Raw genomic sequence first — 20,841 nt, 5'->3', positions numbered from 1 at the left:
CAGGGCTCCTCGCAGGCAGCCGACTTACAGGCCTCCGCCGGGAACGCCCTGCCCCTGGCTCCCAGGGCCGCCCCTTGCCGTCCGGTGTTCCCCGGACCTCGCCCAGTCTAGCCCTGAGCCTGGACCCGCAGGCTCTCCAGCCGCGTCACCTGGTTTTAACGCGTTCTGGCTGGGTGACCTTGGTAAAGTACTTAACCTCTTTCTGCCTGACGTTCTTAATCTATAATAAATGGGAGTTGTAATAGTATATAAAGACGTGAGCATTAGGTGAGAGTTTTTGTTTTGTTAATCCTTACTCAAAGATATTTTTCCATTCATTTTTAGAGAAAGTGGAAGGGAGGGAGGGGGAAAGAGAGACATCGAGGTGCCTGGTTGGTTGTCCTGGTTGGGATCTACCCCAGGTAAGTGCCCTTGACAGGGAATTGAACCTGCGACCCTTCAGTGCGCCGCGGACGCTCCACCCTCTGAGCAACACCGCGGGGCAGTAGGTGAGCCGCTTCTGCGTCAAGCGCCGGGAGCGGCGCCGGGCTGTAAGCGAGGCCAGCCCCAAACGGAAGGAAGTCCTGAGAACCCTTTGCGCCTGATGGCACTAGATTTTAAGCCAGAAGTGGCTGCAGTTATTTTGCTGGACTGAGATATCAGTAAGTCCCCTTTCCACCCCATGGAATGCAAGTTTGATAAAGTTTTAAGTGGAAAAAAAAACATTCCTAGCTTCTGACTTAGTTTTTCCATCACTTTCCCTGTCAACTAACCCAGCAGATAAAGTTAACTAACGAGAAGCAAGAGGACGGTAATCACTGTGTGCATTTTAAGGCCGGGGGAAGTGATCTTGTATGAAACGTTTGTCAGTTCAGAGTGAACAAAGTGTGTGGGGAAAGTGGTTCTAAAACCACAATGTTTCTGAAAAAAGTAACTACATAGGGAGACATCCACAAGACTGAGTTGGATGCTTCCTTGTTTCTGGGTAGAAAAGACTGAATTGAAGAACAGAAATCATGACTCTGGCCCGCACTTGGCAAAGAGGCTGAGCTCAAACTTTAATTCCAAAAGAAGTTCTGGTTCTTGCTTCCGGTAGGAGCTATTGGGGTTGGGCATCTTTAATAAACGTATCTTCCGCCATGAAGATGGCGGACAGGCGCCTCTCTCTGGGACAAAGAAGAGGAGCTGGGTGGTAGGGACCCTGGGGAAGGGGTAGGACGCGGCGGACGGAAGTGAGAGTGGGAGGAGCGAAGGGCAGGCTCTCGAGAGGGAAAAGGCAAATGCAGGAGAGGGGGTGTTGGGACAGCAGCGGGATTCCGCGGTGCAAAGTCCTCGTTTCATGTTCCCACGGGCCCCGTCTGGGGAATGTAAGCCCCAAGCACAGGCGTGGCCGTGCCCTTTACGCGCTCGGGACAAAAACCTCCAACTGCCTCGACCCTGGCAGGCGCTTCGCAGCCCCCGCGCCGGTCGGGGCTTCGCCCAGCAACTAGCCGGAAGCGGAAGCCGCGCGGGACTGGGGCTGGCGCGCCTGCGCGAGCGGGAGTCGTCGGCCGCCATGTTCCGGGTGGTGACGGTGGGGCGTTGACCCGTAGGTCTCCTCTGAGGGCGCAGCGCGGCCCATGGCGCCGGTGTCCAGGTCCCGCTCCTCCGAGGACACCCCGGGCTCCCGGAGACGGCGACGCAGCTCATCGAGGAGCAGCCGTTCCCGCTCTCGCGGCCGCGAGGGCCTCAAGCCTCCGTGGGGGTGGTCGGCCGGCGCTCCTTCCCGCCGCAGCGGCTCCGGGTCTCGAGAGCCGCCCCCCGGGCTCCGCGACGGCTTGTCCTCTCCCACCTCCCGCGGCGGGCACCGCCGTCACCACCAGTACACCGGCGACCGGCGGTGGGCCGACGACGACGCGGTGGGGAAGGAGGAGAGCTGTCGGCAGAGGAGGCTGAAGGGGAGGGAGAGGATCGGGGAGTTGGGAGCCCCCGAGGTGTGGGGGCTGTCTCCAAAGTACCCTGAGCCGGATTCTGATGAACACACCCCTTTTGAAAACGAAGAGGTAAAAACTCAGCGCACCAGCAGTTCAGATTCCAGCTCCGAAGACAAAGGGGGAAAGAAGATCAGTCGTTCAAAAAGCAAAAAAAAAAGAAAGAAAAAGTCCAAAAGAAAACATAGGAAGTATGATGATGGTAGTGACAGTGATTCAGACTCTGACACGAATTCTAGTTCTGATGATGGGGAAAAGAGAGCCAAAAAAGCCAAGAACAGAAAGAAGAAAAAGAAACACAGAGGGGAGAAAAACAAAAAAAAGATTAAAAAAGAGCCTGCTGACTCCAGCTATAAGGGTTCAGGAGGAGCGTTGCCAGAAGATACCTGCATTGAGCACTCAAAGATTGCAGATACCATGGATCTCATAGGTCCAGAAGCACCTGTAATACTCACCTCTCAAGATGAGAAACCTTTGAACTATGGCCATGCTCTGCTCCCAGGTGAAGGTGCAGCTATGGCTGAGTATGTAAAAGCTGGGAAGCGTATCCCACGAAGAGGTGAAATTGGGCTGACAAGTGAAGAGATTGCTTCATTTGAATGCTCGGGTTATGTTATGAGTGGTAGCAGGCATCGCAGAATGGAGGCTGTACGACTGCGTAAAGAGAACCAGATCTATAGTGCGGATGAGAAAAGAGCCCTTGCCTCCTTTAACCAAGAAGAGAGACGGAAGAGAGAGAATAACATTCTGGCCAGTTTCCGAGAGATGGTGTACAGAAAGACAAAAGGGAAAGATGACAAATAGGGACATTTGTTCTACAGGACTTTGAGTAACAATTTTACATGACCAAGTAGTATTAAAAGGCTTTACAGTGCTACTGTGCCTACTATGTTAGTAAGTCCTTCAAGAAAAAGCTGTTTTTTGAGATCTCTTTAGCAGTTTATTTTTATTTTTAACTTAAAAAGTAATACATGCACATAGCTTTTAAAATATTCAAACACACCCTAGCTGGTTTGGCTCTGTGGCTAGAGTGGCCCACGGACTGAAGTGTCCTGGGTTCGATTTCAGCCAAGGGCACGTACTCTGGTTGCAGGCTAGATTCCCAGCCTCAGTTTGGGGTGCGTGCCCGACGCAACCAATCAATGTGTGTTTCTCATATCGACCTTTCTCCCTTCCACTCTGAAAAGCAATGGAAAATATATCCTTGGGTGAGGATTAAAAATATATACATATATATTCAAACACTACAGGAGAGTCAGTAAAATGTGAATCAAGTTCCTGATCCTTCTCCCCAAAGAAACCTCTTTGTGTTCTCTATATCTGTCCATGAGTTCTTTGTACATGTAAGCATATTGTTGCAGCCTGATTGCATTTAACAGACTGAGTTTTAAAAAAATAGATGTACTCACTCATATAATAGATGTGCAGCAGGAGGATGTGTTTCCTGCATGGCTTTAATAGGACTTTGGCTTCTTTATTCTTTATGGGTCATTTTCCTTTTCAGGTTGGTTTCTCTCAAATAAGGTCTGCCAGAGCCCTGAGTTAGGTTATATATTTCCTGGTCCACCTCTAAAGAGAGAAAGAACATTTTTGTGTTGCATTGCAAACAACCCTGAGATTCAGCCCAATTAGATTAGGTCACATGCCCATCATAAAAAGACATTGCTGCCAGGGAAATAGAATGGCCTACTCTTGGAGCTGTAGGGTTGGTCAGCTTATGGGCTACATGGGGAACAAACAGATACCTGAATAAAAATCAGGGTAATATTAGAAATGGGGGATAGGCAACCAAGAAATGCCCACTACAGTTTTGAGTGATTTTTTTAAAAACAGAGTACCTGTGCTGAATGCTAAAATTTTCTTGAAGAAAAGGTTGACTTCGACTTTTAGAAGCCAGATACATGATTGAAGGGGGCATAGGCTTTATCCATAAAAGTAGATATGAAAGAGAAAAGATGAAGGTCCAGAGTGCTTCAGTCTTCCAAAGAGTAGATTAGGTGCCACCTAGACTAGGAAGAGAAAGAAAAGAGAAGGTGTAAAGGAGGAGGCAGTTGGTAGAGCTCATTAAAAGGAGCCCAGATGAAGAGGAAAAACGGCGTGGATAAGACAGCATTGGGAGGCTTGCTAGCACCAGTGCTGGAGAAGACTTTAAAATGAGCTTCACTTATAGTCTATGATAAGGTCATTGTTGTCATCCAGTGACATTTACCTGACCCCTGAGCTTTTGTTTGGATAACCAACTTTGTGAGGCTCAAGACCCTGGTAAGCCCCATAGAGCTGAAGGTGAAGGGGTGGTGTTCTAGAATCGGACAAGGAAGAGCTATGTGGAAGGGCACCTTTATCCCAGAGTGTGACTTGATTGGCACTGGACCACACTAGCTTCAGATTTTCCCCAAAGATGGTTGGGGAACACTGTGAAAGACACCTTGTTACATATGTATATTTCCACTGTTAGAAACAAACCATACCACACTATACACATGGATCTACACCTCGCTTTTTTCACTCAACAATGCATATGGGGATGTTTGATATTAACGTATATAAATGTACCTCGTTCTTTGTAATGACTTTATAGTATTCTATTGTATAGAAGGACCATATTTTATTGGATGTTTTCAATATTATATGATTACATACTAGTATAGGGAAATCTTTGTGTTGTAAGTGTATTATCTGTAGTATATTCATCTAGAAATATAAGTATTGGGTCAAAAAGAATCCTTTGGGTATCTAAGAATGGCCACATAGAAGTGCAATTATTGGATTAAAAGGAAGATATTTATTAGATGTTTTCTATGTGTTTAGGAACTATGGTAGGTATTGGGGATAAACCAAGGGACATCTGAGGCTTGATTCCTGCCATTATAGAATTTTATATTTACTAGGGGACACAGACTTTTAAAAGTTAACAGATGAATAAGTATAAATTGTATTATTCTATGAAGAAAGTAGGAGGCTAGAGACAGTAATAGGGGACATTTTTTGATAGGGTGGTCAGGAAAGGCTAAGACCGTCACATTTCAGCTGTGTGCTTTTAAATTGTAATAGATACTGAAACATTGCCTTCCAAATAAGACCCACCAGTTTACACACTTACCAATAATGCAGTTCTAAACCTTTTGATATTTGCCAATCTGATAGGTGAAAATGGCAGTTCATTTTTGTTTTTGTTTCTTTAAGAGTAAACGTGAGCATCTTTTCCTACAGATATATGTCTTTTGTAATTCTTTTTCATGTATATGGGTACTACCCACATTATAACCCTTGCCCATTTTCCTACTTGGTTGCTGATCTTTTCTTACTGGTCCTAATAACTTGCCAATAATAAATAAGTTATCCCTTTATTACATACCATGCAGATATCCCCCCCCCCCTTTTTATTTGAGTTTTGAATTGCTTTTTCTGGGAAAACACTTGATCATATTGCCCTTTACAGCCTAAAAAGATTCCCTAACGCTAGCCATACAATTAAATATATTTGTCCTCACTTGGGAAAAAGATGCAGCTAAGAAACTACGGCTTCTAAGTAAGCCCTGGTAAGATTGATGAGTTTCTTTTTCAAAAAGACAGAATACACACAGTACAACAAATTATAAGTGTAATCCCTACAGCAATGTTCTCATGACTATTTCGTGCTGTCATTATGCTTAACTTGCTGTTTAATGTTGCTATTAGGAAACTGGCCAGTAAATCTGCCTTAAGAGAGATTTGAAAATTAGAATTTGAAGATCACTTTGTTTCAAGAGAGTTAATAAAAGGAGTTAGAACAATTCAATCTCCAAAATACTTTGACACTTAATTTTACCACTGGGTTTGATGGCTTTTATTTAAATTGGGGAGAAATGGTAAACCATGTGCCTGTGTTTTAATAATGTGAGTGAGCAAAGTGGAAATGCCAGCTGTTTGTGATAACAGTAAACTGAGTTGGCTTGATTTTATATGAATGAAATAAAATTCGGCTTAAAAGTGAAAAAACACCTAAGGTCGCGTCAACAAGTGCGTCCCAGGAGCTAGCCCCAGAGCCCTTGGCGGACGCAGGACACCATCGAGCTGCGGTCCTCCGCGTTCCTAGAGCGGCATTAGAGCAGAGAGCAGCGCGCGCTGGGCGGGCGCCGACGCCCGCGGGGCGCAGACTGTCGTGGCGAGCGCTCGGTGCCGCGGGCGGGTCCTGGGCGCGCTGGGCTGGCCCCGGCGGGAGAGCGGCTCGGTCCCTCCGGGCGCTGAGAAGCCTTCGCGACGGAGGGAGCGCGCCGACGGCGTCCTGGGCCTGCAGGCGGCGGAGCTGTGGACGTCGTTCCCCGGACGCCGGCGTCGGCTGCAGCCTTCCATGCAGGGAGCGCGAGTTCGCAGGTGTTAAGGTAAGCCTTAGAAGGCAATTGAGCGGAAACCTGAAGTAGCTGAGAAGATCTGCGTCGCTTTTGGGGATCACAAGCTTTCTAGGCAGAGGGAATAGCCAGTGCAGAGGCTCTGAAGCGGGATCTTGGTTGACACATTCGAGGAGGAGCAGGGAGACCAGAGTGAACAGGGTGAGGTTTGTAGAGGACGATAGATTGGGGGTGCGGGGAGGCATTGTGTTGTGTAAGGAATTTGGGCGTTTCTTGGTGGGAAAAGTTTTTGGAATGTTTTGAGCAGAGGAAAAACATCTGACTTATATTTTAAAGCATCTATAGCTGGGAACTTATGATGAGAATAGCCTGTAGAGGGACAAGAATGGAATCAGGGGAACTGAAAAGTTAGGAGACTATGGCAAGTAATTCAGGTAGGAGATAAGGATATCCTGGACTAGTATTGTAGAAGTGATTAGTAGTGGCCAGATTAATGATCCACTTTGAAGGTAGAGCCAAAAGGGTTTGCTGTTGGATCAGATGTGGGTTGTGAGAGTAACAGGTTTTTGGCCTGTGGCTACAAGAGATGTTGATGGAAAGATCTGAGGTTCAGCTTTGGGACCTTGAATATGTTATTTAACTCTCTCTGTCTCAGTTCCCTTCTCTTTAATAGTATCTTCTTGATAGGGTTTCATTACTGCATGTAAAGCACAGAGAACAGTTGTTCAGGCTTATTGTTTTATTATGCTGAGACATGAAAAGTGAAGGGGCATTAATGAGAAGAAAATTGGAAGGCTGAAGATGTTCCAGGCAGAGGAGTGAGATGTGGAAGGACCCAGGAGCAGGAAAGAGTATTGCAAGTTTGAAAGTTCATTAGATCATAAGAAAATTTTAAATCCTGTTGTTGGATGTTTTGAACTTGATCCAGAACATAATGATGAGCCATTAAATGCAATATGCACATCAAAGACATAACCAGATTTCCTCTTTAGAAAGATCACTGACTGCAGTGAGAAGCTAGCGTGGCAAGTCAGACAACCAGTTGCAGTAGCCTGGGTAGGAGAAGATGGTGGCAGAGAGGACGGAGAGAAGGGGATGGTCTGAGAGAGAGTTAGGTGGACTCAACAGAGCTTGATTGACCTGATACATGAGATGTGAAAGGAGGCTGGAAGGGACAGTTTTAAGAAATACTTATTATGTATTGGGTTTGATAGATGTAATCACATCATAGAAATGAGCCACCACTAATTCAATATTCCACACTAAATATCTTTTTTACTCAAGGTTCTCCAGAGAAACAGAACCAATAAGTGACATATAGATACACATAGATGAAGATTTAAAGGAATTGGCTCACGCAGTTATGGAGGCTGGCAAGTCCCAAGATCAGCAGAGTGAGTTGGCAAGCTGGAGATTCAAGGAGAGCCAATGATTTAGTTCCTGGCCTGAGAACCAGGAGATTCAACGGTGTAGTTACAGTCGGAAGGCCAGCAGGTTCAAGACCCAGGAAGAGCCAGTGTTTCTAGTCAAGTCAAAATGCAGGAAGAAAGCTGATTTTCCAGTTTGAAGCCCGTTAGGTGGGAGGAATTCTCTTCTGTATGGAGGAGAGTCAGCCTTTTTGTGTCATTCAGACCTTCACTTGATCGGATGAAGGTCACCCATGTTATGGAGGGCAGTCTGCCTCAGTTAGTCTATGGGTTTAAATATTAATCTCATTCAGAAACACCCATAGTAATGTTTGACCAAATATTTGGGCACCCCATGGTCCAGTCAAATTGTTAGATAAAATTAACCATTGCAATACCTTTATTTCTAGACAACAATCATTCATCACTTTCTTGGACTTTTTCACTTCCATTAAGAGTAGGATTTGGCTTTTTATTTTTATTTACTTATTTATTTTAAACATATCTTAATTGATTTCAGAGAGAGGCAAGGAGGGGTAAAGAGAGAGAGAGAAACATCAATGATGAGAGAGTCACTGATCGGCTGCTTAGCCCGCAACCCGAGCATGTGCCCTGACTGGGAATTGAACCCTGATCTCCTGGATCCTAGGTTGATGCTCAACCGCTGAGCCACGCCCAGCCGGGCAGGATTTGGCTTTTTAAATTTTAAGTCCATTTTTGACAAAGAAAAGTATACACCAGCTGGGAGTGTTCCCATGTATACATCAGGAAATATATAACATCAAGCTGTGTTTGGAGCTTAGCCAGGCACAGCCACTAATTGAGTGAGCCGCAAACCCCGCCCACGCATATTGATTCAAAGGCAAGTATCAGCTGTCAGCACATGCTACTCCACTGATCTTCTGAGTCACTCAAGAGAACTCAAAATCAAGAATGCTAAGTCCCCACATACCAACAGAGGATGATGGTGACATGTGAGTTTGAGAGGCTTCTGTAAGGCATCCAGGTACCAGATGGCCAGAAGAAGGTACAGGTGTGGCTCTCTTGAGATATCTGGGCCGGACAACAAGGAAATCATTGGATCAAGTTAGTAATTAAGTTACAGACATACCTGTCCTCTACATTACTGCTTCCTAGCTTCTCCCCTATTTTTCTCCTTCCATTCAATGTCTTATTTTTTGAAAAAGTGATTTTTGCTCATTCTTTTCATGTTCTCATTTTCCCTTGGCAGGCTGGCTGACTGTTGACCCTAACCTACCTACATTGCCTTCGCAGAAGTCAGTGACCTCTGTGTTTTTTTTTTTAATTAAGTGCATATGTCAGATATTCAATTAGTGCACCTTCCTATAGCGTTTCACACTCTTGGGCACTGCGTTTTATTTTTATTTATCTTTATTGTTCATAGTATTACAGATGTCCCCATTTTTCTCCCCATTGCCCCCCCCACACTCTCCCCGCCTCCCCCCTGCCCAGGCCTCTACCACATTGTTGTCTGTGTCTATGGGTTATGCATATAACCATATAAGTTCTTTGGTTAATCTCTTCCTGCCCTTCCCTCCAGCACTGCCATTTTATAATTCCAATTATAAATCAATGAATTTGTATTCTTTACAATTATTGTCTCATTTACCTCAAAACACCTCTGTGAATTAGGTATTATCTTCATCTTACAAATGAGTAAACTTAAGTCTCCAAGAGGATAAGTAACTTGTCCCAAGTCACACTGCTTGCACGTGACAGGGCTGGATTGGATCATTCACAGAAATAGTCTCCTTGGCCTTCTGGGTGCTCTTGTCTTTGTTCTTCTCAGCCTCTCCAGCTGTTCCTTCTCATCTCTCTTCCATGTGCTAAGAGTTTACCAGGGTTCCAGCTACAACTGACTTCTTCATTACCCTGAATTTACCAGGCTTTCCCCAACAGCTCTATGCTCAGCCTTTGCTCTGTCTGAAAAAGCCTCTTTCTTTTCTTGTCAGCTTTACTTTTATTTGTCTTTGAAGACCCAGAAGAACTTGCCTCCAGGAAGCCTTTCCTCACCCACAACTGGGAATAGTGCCTCACCACTGTGTCCTGCCAACACCCTGTGCATCCCTTCACCGTGGCACTGAAGGAACTGCGCTGCGACTGCTCACTCACTGAGACCTCTTCAGCAGCAGCAAGCTCTAGAGGCCAGGAGCTGTGTCTGTCTCTGTATTCCTGGCAGCTAAGAGTCTGGCTCAGAGTAGACAATTAGTAAGTGAGGTGAGTTATGAGTATTGATGTCCTTTTAGTTAATTCTGAGATGGGCTTTAATGAACATATAAGCAGTTTTATTTATTTTGTGTCTTTTCCCCTCAACATTTTGAGAATTTGCAAATCTACAGTCAATGCTGTAACCCTTGTGCGGCAGCATTGGGAACTGCTGCGTGCTCTCTCCCCACAGTGCACACTCTCCTCCTGAAACACTTGAAAATAAGTTTCAGTGCCATCTCCTGAGAATAAGAATATTCTCGTGGCCACAGTGCATTTATCCCACCTGAGAAAATTCTCTTTTGGGATCTATAAACTTTTTCTGTAAATGGCCAGGTAGTAAATGTTTTCAGCTTTGCAGGTGAGGCGATCTCTGTGGAAGCCACTCGGTCCTGTCAGTGTTGTGCAGGTGCATTTGTAACAGAACCTGAACAACTGGGTGTAGCTAAATTCCAGAAAAGCCTTTTGCACAAAACCAGACTTTGGTCTCCTTTGGTGTGCTGGGCTGTAGTTTGTCTATACTTCATATTTAGATTTCTGAATTGTTCAAAACATAATATTTATATCTTTTTTAACTTGAGCCAGTTTCACACATTGCTTTTTGCTGTGTTGTTCTAATCTAGAATAATACCTTCCCCACACCTTGTTATTTTTGTGGCATTGATTGTTTTGAAGGGTCCATGGCTGTTGTAGATGGCGGAGTGCTGGATTTATCTGAAAGTTTCCTCATTATTAGATCCACGTTAAATCATTTTTAATAAAAATGCTATACAGGTGGAAAAGCACAAGGTCAGTTGTCTTACTGTTGGTTTTGCTAGATTTTATCACTGAATTAAGGTTGTGATATCGCCATTTTTCCCTTTTTAATGAATTAATAAGTGGTAAGACCGAGAATGCATCCTGACTCCTTTCACCCAGTGGTACTGCCTATTTGTGGTTCTTGATTGAACCGGTTCTTTCATTTAGAGCTACCACATGGAAATCTTTCAAATGTGTTATTCCTGCTACATTAGCTGGCAGTCCGTTAAACAGAGGTTTCTCATTTTGTATGTGTTCCTTTTCTAGGAATGTGTTGTTTTTTCAGAGAACAGAGTGGATAGTAATTATTAGAGGTGTACACACCTAACAAAGGAGTAGTGCTATTGCTGGTGTCATTGTTGCTACTGCTAGTACTGTGTCTGTGATTCTGGTTATACATTTCCAGGGGTGTCCCTGAGGAGATAGTCAAAAGAAAGTTCTCCAAAACAGAGAGAGCAGTTTGCAGCTGGGGATGGCAACAGCATTGGTGGGCGCTCCTGCCTGGCCTCCTCTGAATTTGAAGAAGGAGAGGCTTCTGGCTGTGAAGAAGGATGACCACCCTGCTTGGGAACAGGGATTCAAGTGGCCAGGAAATGGCACAGGCCTTGGACAGGAGCCTCTGTGCAGGCAGTTCAGGCAGTTGCGGTATGAAGAGACCACAGGACCTCGAGAGGCGCTGAACCGGCTCCGCGAGCTCTGCCGGCTGTGGCTGCGGCCTGAGATGCACAGCAAGGAGCAGATGCTGGAGCTGCTGGTCCTTGAACAGTTCCTGAGCATCCTGCCCGAGGAGCTACAGGCCCAGGTGCGCGAGCAGCACCCGAAGAGTGGGGAGGAGGCCGTGGTTGTAGTGGAGGATTTGCAGCTGGAGCTCCAAGAAACAGGACGACAGTTAGAAAAGGTAAGATGTGACTGAGATGGCCTCAGCCAGAGAGGCAGACGTGAGCTGAGCAGTGGGATGAGAATTGCTGAGTTCTGTTTCAGTTTCTTTTTGATTTGGATGTTCATTGCTATAGGTTTTACCTTTTCTCTGCTGGGAGGAAACTAAATGCTTTTATTTGCCCCTCTGGGGTTTTTCTTTGCTCTCTTTCCTAATATTGGAGCGTTTTTTTCTGAATGGCAGTTTTCTCCTATACCCACTTATACCCAATTGTTCCTAGGACCTAGAACAGGCAAAGAAACGGAGCATGCATGTGGAAGAGACAGTGGCTCTGAATGCAGTGCAGACCCTGCAGGTCCCACCTGAGAGTGCAGTTCCGAAGCCTGAAACAGAACAGGGTAAGAAACAGACTGTGTCTGCTTGCGTGTAAGAGGCGTGCTCAGCCCCGTTGGCATTTTGTTTTTTGTTTTTGTTGTTGGTCAGGTTTATTGAGGTATAGTTTATATACTGTAAATCCACTCTTTGTAAGCATTCAGTTCAGTGAGTTTCACAAACATGAAGTAATTACAGTCATCTAATCACCACCACAATCAAGATACAGAAGATTTACCCTGGCCCGTTTTGCACAGTGGTTAGAGCATCGGGCTGCGGACTGAGTGGCCCTGGTCTGGGTGCATGCTGGAGGCAATTGATTGATGTGTCTCTCTCACATCTGTGTTTCTCCCTCTCTCTCTCTCCCCCTTTACCTCTCCCTCCCTTTCACTCTCTCTGAAAAGCAATGGAAAAAATATCCTCACGTGAGGATTAAAAGAAAAAAAAGAAGAAAACCATTCAGTTAGCTGAGTAATGTTATTCTTTCAACCTTTTCTGCGATGTTTGAAAAATTTTATAATAGAGTAAAAAATAGAAAAACCACTACTTTCAGTGTCTTCTAATAGCCATTAACAAAGGCCTCACATGTCATATTCTGGAATCTGCTGACCTCGCAGCCTCATGTCCACTACCATAACCAACTTGTTTCGCTTTGCTTGGGCTTTAACACTGACAGTTCCATGTCCTGGGGAAAAAACCTGTCCCCAGGCAGAGTGGGACAGTGTGTCACCCTCTGTCCCGCCCGTAGCTCTCTGAGCCTCTTCTGTCTTCCTCACTCTCACTGAGTAATTCCCACTTTTCCATCAGGACCTTAGACAGCACTTTCCCTGTCCTTCCCTGAGTCCCCAGAGTCCAGGTTCCCCACCAGGTGTTCTCCTATTACAGAAGTGATTACATTGTATTATAGTTGCTGGTTAATGTCTCTTTTTATCTTGCCAGGCAAAAGGGCAGGGCCTTTGCTTTGTTTCCTGAGTCTGTTACAGTCCTTGGCCTAAAGTAGGCCCTCACTAAATGCCTATTTGTTGAATGGTTGGTGTTGATTCTAAAGCCTTCCTTTACCACCTACCTACTTTTTCAATTTTGGATGCTTTTTCTAGAGGTTTGAGGTTTAATTTACATTTCTGCTGTTACACAGCTGGTCAGTGATAAAATGGGCACCATGTCTACATTTTTTCATTTTCAGTTACAATGTCATCGCTTTCTTATTGGGCCCAGGATCTTCACTTGACCTAGCTTTTTAATTTTACATGTGTCAAGCCATTTTCAAGAATATATAGCCATTCCCTTTAAGACAGTAGCTAGCTTGTGTGTGTGTGCGTGTGTGTGTGTGTGTGTGAGTGATATGATAAAATTCAAACCATGAGAATAAATCACATTCTACCACAACCCCCTTCCTTCCACAAAGGCAGCCACTGTTCACAATTTCTTCTGTATCATTCCATATGTATTCTACACACACTCAAACATCCATAACATCTCCACTTGCATATATGACTTGATTTAAAAATTTTCCTCCTAATTGCAGATTTTTTTCACCAACGACCAAAAACCAAGTAGTTGATGGCATATATTTAATGTTTCAGGTGAAGAGACAATAATTGAGAATGGGACGCCGGTTGTAGAGATAGACCTTTGTGGAGGAGTGAAATCATCTGGGAAAGTGTCTGAGCTGGCAGATGCTCATTATGAGGGCTCTCGTTTGGAAAGGCAGCAGGCCAACCCCAAAGAGAGGACCAACTATAACTGCTCAGAATGTGGGGAGGGCTTTATCCAGCACTCAGACCTGGTTAAACATGAAGGTATGCATACTGCAGGGAAGCTCTGTGAATCTGAGGGGCATCAAAGTTTCCTTCCTCCTGGACATCAGAAAATCCACTCTAGAGAGAAAGGTCATCAGTGTCACGAGTGTGGGAAAGCCTTTCAGAGAAGTTCACACCTTGTCAGACATCAGAAAATCCATCTTGGTGAGAAGCCTTATCAGTGCAAGGAGTGTGGGAAAGTGTTTAGCCAGAACACAGGCCTTTTGGAACATCTCAGAATCCATACTGGAGAGAAACCTTTTCTATGTATCCTCTGTGGAAAGAACTTTCGGCGCAGCTCTCACCTTAATCGACACCAGAGAATTCACAGTCAGGAGGAGCCCCGTGAGTGCAAGGAGTGTGGAAAAACCTTCAGTCAGGCCCTGCTCCTCACCCACCACCAGAGGATCCACAGCCACTCCAGAAGCCACCAGTGTCATGAGTGTGGGAAGGCCTTCCGTTTAACCTCAGACCTTATTCGACATCACAGGATTCACACTGGAGAAAAACCTTTCAAGTGTAATATATGCCAGAAAGCCTTCCGACTAAACTCACACCTTGCTCAGCATGTGCGAATCCACAATGAAGAAAAATCCTATGAGTGTAATGAATGTGGAGAAGCCTTCAGGCAGAGGTCAGGTCTTTTTCAACATCAGAGATATCACCACAAAGACAAACTGGCTTGCTGAGGTGTCCTCTCCTTAAGGAACATCAGAGACAGTACATTAACAAGCAAACCAAGCTGCACTTTAGAAAGAGTCGCTCTATCCAATTCTGGCATCAGAATTTGTGGGGACAACTTGGAGACTATCTGCCCCCACTCTTTCTACTTTGTTTTCCATGAAGTCAATTTGTTCCACGATAACTTGGCCCTATATGGTACTGGGGGATCAGAGTTGAACAGCATTCTTGACTACAGGACTTTTCAGAGGCTTTAACATGGTAACGTCTTGATGATGCATCTCCATGTAGTCAAGAGCCTCATGACTGAGTGAGGGCTTTGAAGTCAGCAGCCAATTAAGTATCCACAGATTTACAGGCTCAAGCAGAACAAGAGTAGGTTGATATTTCTGCATATGCTACAGCAACGAACTCCTGTAAGATAAACTAATGATGCTTGGAAATAAACCACACTGAAAGGTGTCTTAAAGTGCAGGCTAATGGTGACGGTTTGCCCCCACTGGCTTTACTAATCTCCACTCCTCCCACCCCCAACCAGCAGAGGCATTTTGGAAAAACAAAGATCATCTAATTTTACCATTTCCCACCCCAACCACAGTACCTCATTGATTCAAGTTAGAAATTAAGGTTTTATTCAGACTAGAGAAGAGATTCATAAGTCATTTGAATGAACCATGATGAATTAATTCAAGCAGCAGCTATCTTACTTGATATCTCCAGTGCCAGTATAGTGACTGCCGCATAGACACGATTCAGTAAATGTCTGAGGGAAGAAGTTGGATATTTTTTAAATACTGATGCTGCAATTTAAAAATGTTGCTTGTTCTGGAATTCTTTGAAAGTCAAATAATAAAGTCAGCTTGTAGATCATGATTTTTATATTGTGAATACAAAAATGTCATCGTCATGATGAATATTAAGCTTAGGAGACTCCACTTCCAGACCCATCACCTGGGTGGTGAACATCATTTGCTTAGTGATAGTAGCTGCTCGGGGTTCTGCTCTCTGGAAAAGGCTTCACAGTCTGCCATGGGAATGGGAAGATTAGTGAAGCATTGTGGATTGTTAAGGATTTGGTTCAGCTGCGGATGGTTTAAAAACAAAAAGAGTAGGAGTGACTTAATAAAAGTCTGTTTTTCTCCTAAATAAGAGAGGCTGTAGATGAGCAGTCCAGGACAGGTAAGGTGGTTCAGTGACGTCACTGGGGACCCTGTCTTCTGCTTTTCAGTACCACCATCCTGGTGCACGCCATGGTCCTTACAATCATCACATGATCCTCAGTGTCTGCTCAAGCTCCAGCCATCACATGCAAAATGTGCACAAAAGGCAGAAGGGCAAAAAGAAACTCCTGCCAATTCAGTCAGCTCCCTGTGAGCAGCCTTCCATCAGGTCACTTCAGCACTATGTCATAGGCCAAAACTTAGGGAGGGGAGGTTGGAAAGTGTCTTATTCTTGGCTGCAGTGTCCAGCAGAAAGTTAGGCTTCTGTTACTAAGAACAAAGGGGGCATGAATGCCAGATAGGCACTGAGCAGTCTGATCCACTTCCCGTTCCTTCCCACTCTGAGCTGACTGATGCGAGCTGGCCAGTGGAAGGAGGGCCAAATCTGTAGGAGCCCCTATAAGTTTTTGAGAAATAAGAATTTCATAGGAAGTCAGTCATACCCACTGCTTAGGTAGCCACAAAGCTGTGTATCTTTTATTCTTTTATTAGTGAAATTAAGTTGACATCAGGGATTCCCCCCTACGTGTTTTGAGGACTGTGCTGAGGTCAGTACCTAAACATTTAGCTCTATGTCATAGTTTAAACCTATGTTTCTGTTTAGTTTAAGAAGGAAAGAACATAGAATATCTTTCTTTTCATTAAAGAGCAATGGCCCTTGCCAGTGTGCTTCATTTGGTTGGGCGTTGTCCTGTGCACCAAAAGGTTGTTAGTTCAATTCCCAGTCAGGGCACATGCCCAGGCTGTGGGCTTGATTCCCGAGTGTGAGTGTGCAGGAGGCAGCCAATGGATTGATGTCTCTACTCTCTCCCTCTCCCTTCCTCTCTCTCTCTGAACATGAATAAATATTATTTTTTTTAAAAAACAGTGACTGCCAGCCAGGTGTGGCTCAGCATCAGCAGTTGAGCATTGACCTAGAATCAAGGAGATTGGTTCAATTCCTGGTCAGGGCACATGCCCAGGTAGTGGGTTTGATCCCCATTTGGGGGCGTGCAGGAGGCAGCCAATCAATGAGGACTCTCTTATCATTGATGGTTCTCTCTCTCTCTTTCTCTCTCTCTCTCCCTCCTTTCTGAAATCAATAAAGATGTATTTTTTAAAGTAAGTAAATAAAAATAAAAAAACAATGACAATGAAAAGATTCCAAGTATGAAGAATTAAATAAATACATTCTTGCCTTGGGTGGCCTGGTTCAGTGGTTAAAGCATTGGCCTGCTCACCAGAGGGTCTTGGGTTCAATTCCTGGTCAAGGGCATGTACCTGGGTTGCAGGTTTGATCCCCAGCCCCAGTCAGGGTTCATGCAGGAGGCAACTAATCGATGTGTCTCTCTCACTTTGATGTTTCTCTCTCTCTCTCTCCACCCCCTTCCACTGTCTCTAAAAAAAATCAATGGAAAAAATATCCTCGGGTGCAGATGAACTTACGTATATAACCAATTCCTGAATGGGAAACCTGTTAGTTGGCTATAAAATTTGGTGTGGTACAACCACACAAGGTTATCTGGCTTGGTTTGAGCCCCATCAGGAATTCACTGTGGTGGCAGATAAGGATCTTGATCTTGGTGTAGGTGGAAATCTAGTGATGAATTTTGCTGATCTTATTTTAGAGCAAGGTCAGCATCCTTATCACCTGTGTTTCCATGGTTTCTGTACAAGTGTAAAGTTAGTGTCAGCCTTAAAGAAGAAAGGTGTGAGGGCAATGAGCAATCCATGAGAACAGGACTGAAAAATGTCCCCTTACGAATACAGAACATATGAAAAAGACAAAGAAGGGATATTTAAATATCCAAGTGGAAGAACATGATAGTTGTGTGTCATTGACATGGTGATGGCACTATCAGTCTGTGCTCCAATGCTGTTGGCATAGAGCCTGCCAGTGAGAGAAGCTGTTTCTCGGATGGCGAGGAGGTCTCTCAGGTGGGCCAGCAGTCCATAGGGAAACTGTATGATGCGTGCAGGAGAGGTGTCGCGAAAGCGAATCCAGTCATTCCTGAACATGGGGTGAGAGAGTAAGAAAAACTGTGCTGTTGGGTGAGCTGTGTGACTGGTGCCCCCGGGAACAGTGCCTGGCAGCTACACAGAGCAGGTAACCCAGGTGCCTTTGTAGACCTCTTGGATTTTCGGAGACGTTGCACATTTCTACCTGAAGCACAATGCTAACTGTCAAAGTAAGGTTTGGATGTTTCTTACATTGACAAAGAGCATAAAAGAGCCTTTTTCTTATTCTTTGGCTCATTAGTAACAACAAAAGAGAGATCAGGGAAGTCATAAACCACCTTTGTAAAATAATTCCCAAAGGATAACCAATTTTAATGGCAAGGAAACAGAGGTACAACTTAAATGCCAGGAGAAAACAGGCAGGCCCTGGACTGTCCAGGGGCCAGGTGCACTGGGGCGCGGAGACGGAGAGGAAGGGGCTGTTTTAAATTAAGGGACTTAACCACATCCACGAAGGGTCTTAAATGGATCCTAGTTGGTACAAACTAGTTGCACAACAAAGCTACAGGACGGTCGGGGGCGAGCTGGGTCTGAACCGCGCCGGCCGCGGCCGGGAACCGTCCAGGCGTCGTCGGTGTGGGGATGACCCTGCGGACGTGTTTCCTACGTGAAATGTCCTTCATTTTTGCAGATGCACTTTCCTAACTAGAGGTGACAAGTCCTGATGCTTGTCATTTATTCTGAAGTATTTGGAGAAAAACATGTGACAAACTGCATAACGTGAGCACAGTTAAATCAAAGTGCCGGGCCTGTCGGGAGCCGCCCCCGCGGCCGGGAAGGTGGGGGCGGGCAGTGCCCGCCCAGGAGGCCCCGCCCCTCACAAGAGGCCCCGCCCCCAAGGAGGCCCCGCCCCTCAAGGAGGCCCCGTCCCTCACAAAGAGGCCCCGCCCCGCCCGTTCCCTTCCCAAGCGCAGTGCGGCCGGTGGCGCGGCCCGAGACTCCCGGTCAGGTCCCACAGAGCTCCGGGACCGCGGCGGCGGGGCGGCGGCACCCTGACCACCAGGAGCCACAAAGGCCGGAAGCACATTTGCGTGCGGAGGCCAGTCGGGGCCCTGCTCGGAGGGCTCTGTACTCTCTAGGCCCCTCGGAGGCTGTCGCTTCTCGGTGGCTTAAACCCTTGGGGATCCCAGGGCGAACGCATTTGGAAACACAAGCTAACCCGGCGGGACTGTGCATTCTGGTTTCCTTGTTGTTTCCTCCACCAGAAACACTGTTCTTCAGATATGCACAGGGCTAACTTCATCTCTTTCAGGTCTTAGTTAAAATGTCACCTCCTTAATGTGACTGACACCAACTTTCCTATTCGATACTTCAGCTAGCCCCTTCCATGTCAGGACTTCTGATCTCTGTACCCCGATTTTACCTTATATTTTTTTTAAAAAATCATAGTGTTCATCAACTACCATTCTACCTTATGTATTTATTCTGCTTATTATTTTTGTCACTCCCCACTGGAATATTAGCTCTCTGGGGTCAGGAATCTGCCCTTTTACTTGCCACTGTTGTATCCTGGGCACCTAAAACTGGCCTAGAGTAGTCACTCAATGAACATTCTCGTTTATGTAGTAGAGCTCTTACAGGATAAATACTTGGAAGCTGCTGGGACAATGTGTATCTAATTTTTAACTTTATATTTTGAAATTGCTTGTTAAGATGAACGTACCAATTTATACTCATAAACTGAGAGTTACAATTTTTTTTTTTTACAAATGTTATTGCTCAAGTGTGGGTATGAAATGGCTTAAAATTGGCAGTTCCTTAATTACTAATGATTCAGCATATTTGCTTATGTTTATGGATTGCCTGGACATTTTTTTTTCTTTTTTTGGACTTTTTCCCCTGTTTGGTTGCTAGATTTTGTTTTTAATTTTTAAAACATGTTCATTATACATTCTGTGTACTGATTGATTCTTTGTTAATTACAGATGCTGCAAATATCTTCTCCCAGTGTTTTGCTTGTCTTTTACAGTTACTTTCTGGTGTCTTTTTAATATAGTTTTAATTTTGAATGCGGTCAAATTTAATTTAATTTTTTTCTTTACAGTTTGTATGTTTGTGCATTTAAAACAAATCTTGTGTTACATGAGGTCATAAAGAAATTAACCTAAATTTTCTTTTTAAAGTCCTAAAGTTTTGCTTTTTTACTGTTTTTAATTTTAATTTTTAAAAATTTATTGATTTTTGACAGAGAGAGAAAGAGAGAGAGAGGAGAGAGAAGCATCATTTTGTTGTTCCACTTATTTATGCATTCCTTGGTTGCTTCCTGTATGTTCCCTGATGGGAGATCAAACCCCAACCTTGCCATACTGGGATAACGCTGTAACCAACTGAGCTATCCAACCAGGGTTTACTGTCTCTAATCTTACTGGAGTTGATTTTTATGCAGGGATCCAATTATTTTTTAATTTTTCCACTTTGGTATTCAGATACCACAGTACTACTTGTTAAGTAGCTCCTTCTTTCCTCACTCATTTGTAATGCCACATTCCTCACATGTCAAATACCCATAAGTGCATATTTGTTTCTCAGTTCTCACTTCTGTTCTATTGGTTTATTTGTGTCTAATTGCTCCAGTACAACACTGTCTTAAGTATTATACATTTATAATAAACCCATATAGAAGATGAGAAAGTTTCTGCATCTCCATTTGCTCAAAAAATTCCTTGGGTCATCTTCACTCTTTCATTATTCCATATGAATTTAGAATCAGCTAGTTAAGTTCTACAGAATACATTCTTGTCTTTTGATGGGCTTTTCATTGAATTTGTATATTAATTTGGGAAGGAATGACATCTTTATGACATTGAGTTCTTCTATTTACAGACATGGTATACGTCTCTATGATCTATCCTTAATAAATTAACTTTTATACTGTTTCCATTAGGGTATCTTATATATTCCTTTGGCGCTGTAATTGTTGTCTTTTAAAAATTACAATTTTAAATCCGTGCTTGTAGCCGGGCCAGAGTGGCTCAGCGGTTAAGCATCGAGCTATGCTCTAAGAGACAGCAGTTCCATTTCCCGCAGGGCGCCTGCCCGGGGCGCGGGCTCCATCCCCAGGAGGGGGCGGCAGGAGGAAGCCGATCAGTGACTCTCGTCACTGATGTTCCTCTCCCCTCTCCCCTCTCCCCTCTCCCCTCCTCTCTGGAATCAGCAAAGACATGTGAAAAAAATAAACACATTTGTG

General features: G+C 44.7%; 2 protein-coding genes across 5 annotated transcripts; both read left to right on the top strand.

Annotated features, from left to right (window-relative positions):
- Nucleotides 1-17: 17 nt before the first annotated feature.
- Nucleotides 18-2,995, top strand: NKAPL (NFKB activating protein like). The gene has a single exon (XM_081121094.1). It carries the CDS (start codon nucleotides 1,599-1,601, stop codon nucleotides 2,751-2,753), a length of 1,155 nt encoding a protein of 384 aa, XP_080977220.1. The 5' UTR covers nucleotides 18-1,598; the 3' UTR covers nucleotides 2,754-2,995.
- A 2,443-nt stretch (nucleotides 2,996-5,438) lies between these two features.
- Nucleotides 5,439-15,306, top strand: ZSCAN26 (zinc finger and SCAN domain containing 26). Of its 4 annotated transcripts, none has more exons than XM_081121092.1 (6): nucleotides 6,052-6,310; nucleotides 7,562-8,769; nucleotides 9,681-9,921; nucleotides 11,114-11,605; nucleotides 11,865-11,982; nucleotides 13,540-15,306. In XM_081121092.1, the coding sequence occupies exons 4-6, from the start codon at nucleotides 11,180-11,182 to the stop codon at nucleotides 14,442-14,444; spliced, it is 1,449 nt and encodes a 482-aa protein (XP_080977218.1). In that variant the 5' UTR covers nucleotides 6,052-6,310; nucleotides 7,562-8,769; nucleotides 9,681-9,921; nucleotides 11,114-11,179; the 3' UTR covers nucleotides 14,445-15,306. The 4 variants fall into 4 exon arrangements, with proteins under 4 accessions (XP_080977219.1, XP_080977218.1, XP_080977217.1 ...); XM_081121091.1 differs by having other exon boundaries at nucleotides 9,657-9,921; XM_081121093.1 differs by lacking the exon at nucleotides 7,562-8,769 and having other exon boundaries at nucleotides 5,439-6,310.
- The last annotated feature ends 5,535 nt before the right edge of the window (nucleotides 15,307-20,841 follow it).

Source organism: Miniopterus schreibersii (assembly GCF_964146895.1).
Source record: "Miniopterus schreibersii genome assembly, chromosome: 19".
In the NCBI taxonomy this organism is placed as follows: Eukaryota; Metazoa; Chordata; class Mammalia; order Chiroptera; family Miniopteridae; genus Miniopterus; species Miniopterus schreibersii.
Note: the sequence above shows the minus strand (reverse complement) of the source record. Positions and strands in the feature narration are given on the sequence as shown.